We start from the raw sequence: 6,000 nt of genomic DNA on the forward strand, positions 1-6,000 counted from the left end.
GTACTGCCTGACCTCTCTGATCACCGGGACAAACTTTGATCGTCTTAGTGTACTTGTTAGTAACCAACATGCCTTATACATTAAACTAATATTTGTTTTATGTTTTGTAAGTGTTGTTGCTTTGATTTTTTGTTTTTGTCGTTTACTTAGAACGTGCACTTCTTTCTTCTTTGTTGTGCAGCGTTCACTTAAAAAAAAGAATACATTTCGTGTATTTAAAATGAAAAGGACATTATAACCAGCTTTGTTTTCTTGGCAACGAATCATTCTTGCCCAAAATAGTTATTACCACTGCGGGATCGAGCAGTTGAACCCTTTCCAAGTTACCTGCCTGATGCAGAGGAGAATTGTCAAGGATCATTATCGACGCTTCTTTTTTTCCTTCATAGTAACGTGGTAAGTGTGCCGTTGGGCCGACAGAACCATACGCGAAATCTTTCAACGTCCTTCGTACGCGCGCCGGTTCGAGCACTATTAGATCACGGAAAGTGGTAGACATCCGCGAGTTTCTAGTGATTATCTCCCCGTCAAAATAAAAAAAAATATTATAACCTTCACGCAAAAAAAAAAAAAAAATGCGAGTGTTCGTTTTTGTTGCCGAAGTTGGCAGGTAAAATTTATTATCTAGCCTTAAGAGTAAACAAAAAAAAAACCGGTTTAGTCGGGTATAGATTAGCATATTTGTGCACGGAACTCTCTCTCTCCGTAGTATGACCAGGGTCACGCAACTTCCCTCGTCCCGCAAGGATCGCATGAACTACCGTTCAGTGCTGCAGTTGGGAGAGGACAAACACCTTCCATTTCTAACAGAAGAGCCGAAAACCGATGGTGGTGTTTGTAGTTGTATCAGACTCGTCCAAAAACCTTCCTCGATAGTGATGTCAGTGAGCATATGGAACTTGATTTGTTTAGCGGCACTAGTGTCGTGCGAACTGCCACACGTTCACATTGAATCGGGGTTGATTGCGGGAACACGCGTACAAGCAGAAGACAAAGAAGTCGAAGCCTTTTTGGGAATACCTTACGCGAAACCTCCAGTTGGGGGACTACGCTTCAAAAAGCCGCAGCCCATCTCGCCATGGAATGGGATCTACAATGCCACAAGTAAGCCTTCTCCATGCTGGCAATCGGACCTCCATTTTATGGACAATGGCACACTTAATTATTCGAGTGCGTCGGAGGACTGCCTTTATCTGAACATCTGGAGGCCTGTATCATCTTGTCTAAAAACAAGCTCCTGTAACAAAAAGCTTCCAGTCATAGTCTTCATTCATGGTGGAGCATTCCAGTGGGGTGACTCGTCTCTCTTTTTGTACGACCCAGCGAACTTTGTGGCCATGTCGGATGTCGTGTTCGTGACGTTCAACTACCGTTTAAGCATATTTGGATTTCTGTCGCTGGAAACGCCGGCGTTACCTGGCAACATGGGTCTCTGGGATCAGAACCTGCTGCTCAGGTGGGTCCAGAAGAATATTGCGAACTTTGGAGGGGATCCCAACGAGACAACGATATGTGGTCACAGCGCCGGCAGTATCTCTGCAGGACTTCACGCAATTTCTCCGCACAGTCGGGGTCTTTTCAAGAGGGTTATCTTGCAGAGCGGAACACAGCTTTCTACTATTTTTGGTGCTGCATACAGAGGTGGTGCCAGACTTGCTGGAATTATTGCCGCTCTGGGATGCTATGAATATCGTAGGAGAATGGACGAACAGCAGCAGGAAATTGTGAATTGCTTGATGAAACTGGATCCGCAATTTATATTTGAGACTTTGAAAACTCAAGACATAACCCAACAACTGTTCATGCCAGTGGATGGAGAAGACTTTTTTCCTGGTGATTTATTGTCTGACGAACACTGGTCTCATCTGGAATTCAAAGAAATCATAATAGGCGGCTTTGTGAATGAAGGTACGCTGTTCATAAACTACCTGAATTACAGGTTTCCGGGTTTACTTGAGGTCGCTACACAAAACCATCAGATGGCGACCATACTCTCACTAGGAGGGGTCTTTGATATGTCATTGATTCACCGAAAGCAAATCGTTCAAGCTTACTTCGGTGATAAAGTTCCAAAGAACAATGAAGATATGGGGGAATATTTAAGCAAGATGTTTGGAGATGCAATTTTCTACTGTCCAACACAGATTTTTACTGATGCGATAGCAAAACTGGGAATAACCACGTACAGATACCTGTTTGACTACAGGCCGTCTTACAGCTTCTGGCCTGAGTGGACTGGGGCTTCTCATGGCGACGAGCTCCTCTTCACACTTGGATCACTGCCTTTCTTGAAAGATAAAGCGAGATACACCGAGCCACTCGGAAAAACTGGACGAGCGTATTTTTCAAAACTTAATTTTACTACACAAGAAGAAATATTCATGAAGCAGCTTGTGAGCACTTGGACTTCATTTGTCCAAACCGGGTAAGGATGTTTGTTTTATCCTACATCTGGTTATTGGGGAGAGTAAGGAGACATGTTTTGCATGAATGTGACAAGGAATTTGCGTTGGGATGACTATTAACACTTTCCCAGTATATTGTGGCATGTATGAAATCCTATTTCGGGCTCTGTTTTGTAGTTATGAAGTAGAGTTATGTCAACACTGGTGTAGCATCGAGCTTTGAAGGAGTGAGATGGTCTCGAATTTATGGCAAAGTATATTAGGGTGCGTACTACACTTCGTTTCATCTTAGTCCAGTCACAGCCGATGCTTCGAGGTAATGGGATCCATCAAGCGGCGCCAAAAGCGATATTAATCTGGTCTTTTTCTATTAGGATTGGTTCAGCGATGATGAACACATAATACCATTCATGATGACGCGCTTCTGACACTGTCTCATTGGTCCCATCAGCTCATAGCGTCGGCTGCGTCTAGACGTAAGGTGAAACGAACTATACAGGTTCGGACTTGAATACTCCAACAAAACATTTCCTACTACTTGTGTTTGGGAAAATCATGTACACTGTCCAGCTCTATCCATACACGACACTGGGAATCAAGAAAACAGCGATTCTTGTGTAAGTGCTCTTAATTTTTGAATGTAAAACAAATAAAAGTTGCACGTTTCAAATTGCTTATTTTGGAGATCCAGAACGACACATACACATACATATTTTTATGGGCGGAAGGAATGCTTCTAGTGCTATAGTAACAGCCAAAATTAACTCATATTATACGGCAGAAACTACTTTGCAGACGCCACCAAGCATTAGATTACTGCTGTCGTCTTGCATAAATCCTGAAGACACTGCGCTTAATTCTTTAGTTTGAAGCAACTACCAACGTCGTATATATCGGCCTGAGAAGAAATACATCCATTAAAATTATTTAAATTCATTTTAATGTTGTTTGCCGTAGAAAAAGCTTACGGGGTGAGCGACACGTATAGCCACGATACAATTTGTAAATATAAATATAAAACACAGACTAGCGCGCTTTTTTCAAACATTTATATTGGTATGAATAAAAGTCGTGCACTCTGTATTTACTCCTGGCTTCCAAGTCTTCTAGTAGTCTTCTGAAAAGGCAGTGCTGTTGACTAAATGAGGCTGATAAAGGTCCTTCTCCAAACAGCTTGAATGAATTTATTTTGCGAACCATACTGAGTCTACAATTTCGCCAGGGCGAGCACGAAGTAAGCTAAGTTGCAGCCTTGGAATGTCGATGTCAGCCACTAATAACGTTTCTGAAATGGGAAGCGTTGCGACGCGTGGAAGTATAGGTTAGAACAGGAAAAAAAAAAATAGAATTTAGAATATTATGGGAGTACCTTACACTCCCCTCTGCCCTCTTTTATTTTTTATACATCTAAAATCATGCTAAGTATCTTTAATTTTCTAGCGTTTTGTGAGGCTCTGGCACACATAAATTTTACTAATTGTGACGAGCAAAATGTGAATTGCCGTAAAACGTGAGCAAGACTAATATATGCCTTAACGATGCATAATATACTTATTGCGGTTTATTAACAAAGTAACAAATCTGTGCATAAAAGTCTATTTTTATCAAATGATTGGTTCCAGGATAAAGCGAAATAGCTAATTGATTAACATTTTTAAAATGGTTTGCCGCCTAGCGGTATCATGTTTAGATACGGGGGATTATGAGAGGTAAGTAAAGAAGTAATCCTGTAGAAATTTAAGGGTTTGCGCTACGAAGCTAGAGATTTTGTGATTCCTAATTTTGAGTTTCCCCATGAAACTGTACAGTTTGCCTACGAAACACTAGCTCCTCTCTGGATCACGACAAATAAGGCAAATAATCTATTGACGTGGGAGGAAATAGAAAGACAGATACGAGAGCTGTCTATTGTTCGTCTTTTATATATCGAAAAGGGGCTTGAGTTGTGTGTTTTTTATATTAACATTTAAGGGCAAGCGATGTATTACAAATACTTCGGAAAAGGGACAGCTCAGGGTTGTAGAGCTACATTCATTCGCAACTAATCTAGGTGGTCAACTACGAACTCAACTCAAGAAAACAAAATTGTTGACAAATTATTCAGTATAACGTATCTTGGGTAAGCGCTCGTAAGTCCAGCTATCTCAATGCAGATAGGATTCTGTGAGGTTTTACATAACCGGAAAAGCATACAATTCTACCGAGGTAAATTTTAGAAGAGCTAAAAATCCTTGAACAGGAGAGCGAAAACTCTGCATTTTTGAATGGGAATCCCAAAAACCAGATTGTAAACACTGTTTAAAAGCGTAGTACATAGGGACACAAATATTGTGTAATAGTGCTTTACATATCGGGCATAGAAATGAGAGTAGGCTAGTAGGCATTTTGACTCTATATGACTGAAGTCTCCATATGACTTATAATATGAACACAAAGACTTCTGAAAAATTGTTAAACGGGAAGATGTCTGGAAACCGACTCGGCTTTCTTTTTCACGGGTGACTGTGATAACAAAGCAGCAGTGGTTTTGTATTCTTCCCAGGTGGTGGTGTGTTTTTCCTTCTTTTTTTGCCTTGGTCGTATAGTGCAATCCGCTGATGTGTGCAGAAATGATGAAATGTCAAGGCACCTGTTGCTTTGACACCTTATGTTCTCGCGGATTCAAGTGGAGATTGAATTTTACAACAATCTAAAAAAAAAATAGTTCTAGCTTTAAGTAGAGGTCACCAAATTAAAATTTAAAATTAAATCAAGAATTCAATATTTTTATTTGCGCCTTGTTTATATCAACTAGCATGTCTTGTTTGTAAATTGTTTGGTAAATCCATAATTACGTCAAAATTATTACTTTAAAGGTACGTTTCCCGCCCGTCGCGATTTTGTAGGTGAATACTGTGAAGTCAAATATTATATTGGCTTTAGTGCTGGCATCTGAATTCGACACTGAAGATAGTAGCAGTATGTGCTTCTCACTTTTGTGTATCGCCCAGAAGTGTTTTAAACTCCTTGCGAAACAAATTTTAGGCACTAAATTTTAGAAAATATTATTACTCATTAGATATTTCCTACCACCATCAAACTTATCGATGTGTTCTCGACGTTGTTACTTTATTTTAATGCTTTCTAAATATATTTCGCTATATTGTATATCTGCAGGAAGCCTGTGATTCCCGTGGCAGGCGTTGAATGGCCCCGTTACACAGTCGAAAATCCTCAGCTGCTGCGTCTGCAACCAAACAACTACAAGGTGGGACTTGAGGAAAAGCGGGACGTTTGTAAGCTTTGGAAACCTCTCCTTCTGAAGCCGTGAGTAAATGTTAATCCCGTCTTTTTGTGTAAATGTGTTTCCTATTTGAATTCCTGTTGGGCCGTTGACGCACACAGTTTACTTCGTTTGTTTTTTCATGGAGAGAACTTCCGTTTTTCATTGTACGTTTAAAGGTTTAGTGAGAACCAGAAAATAGCTTACATTTCGAAAACAAACACCCCTTTACAATGTTGTCTTTAGGAGGGCCCAAAAGTGAGAACAACGAAATTCAACTCTTAAGTAGTAAAGGGTAATGGTTCGCGTATATTTTGCTCTCTAAATACGGAC

At 40.4% G+C, this 6,000-nt stretch overlaps 1 protein-coding gene across 1 annotated transcript; it reads left to right on the forward strand.

Moving 5' to 3' along the window:
• Nucleotides 1-878: 878 nt before the first annotated feature.
• LOC8040147 (acetylcholinesterase) lies at nucleotides 879-5,715 on the forward strand. The gene is made up of 2 exons (XM_040221378.3): nucleotides 879-2,425; nucleotides 5,562-5,715. The coding sequence occupies exons 1-2, from the start codon at nucleotides 879-881 to the stop codon at nucleotides 5,713-5,715; spliced, it is 1,701 nt and encodes a 566-aa protein (XP_040077312.3).
• The last annotated feature ends 285 nt before the right edge of the window (nucleotides 5,716-6,000 follow it).

Source organism: Ixodes scapularis, unplaced genomic scaffold (assembly GCF_016920785.2).
Source record: "Ixodes scapularis isolate PalLabHiFi unplaced genomic scaffold, ASM1692078v2 PGA_scaffold0__279_contigs__length_252992795, whole genome shotgun sequence".
Classification (NCBI taxonomy): Eukaryota; Metazoa; Arthropoda; class Arachnida; order Ixodida; family Ixodidae; genus Ixodes; species Ixodes scapularis.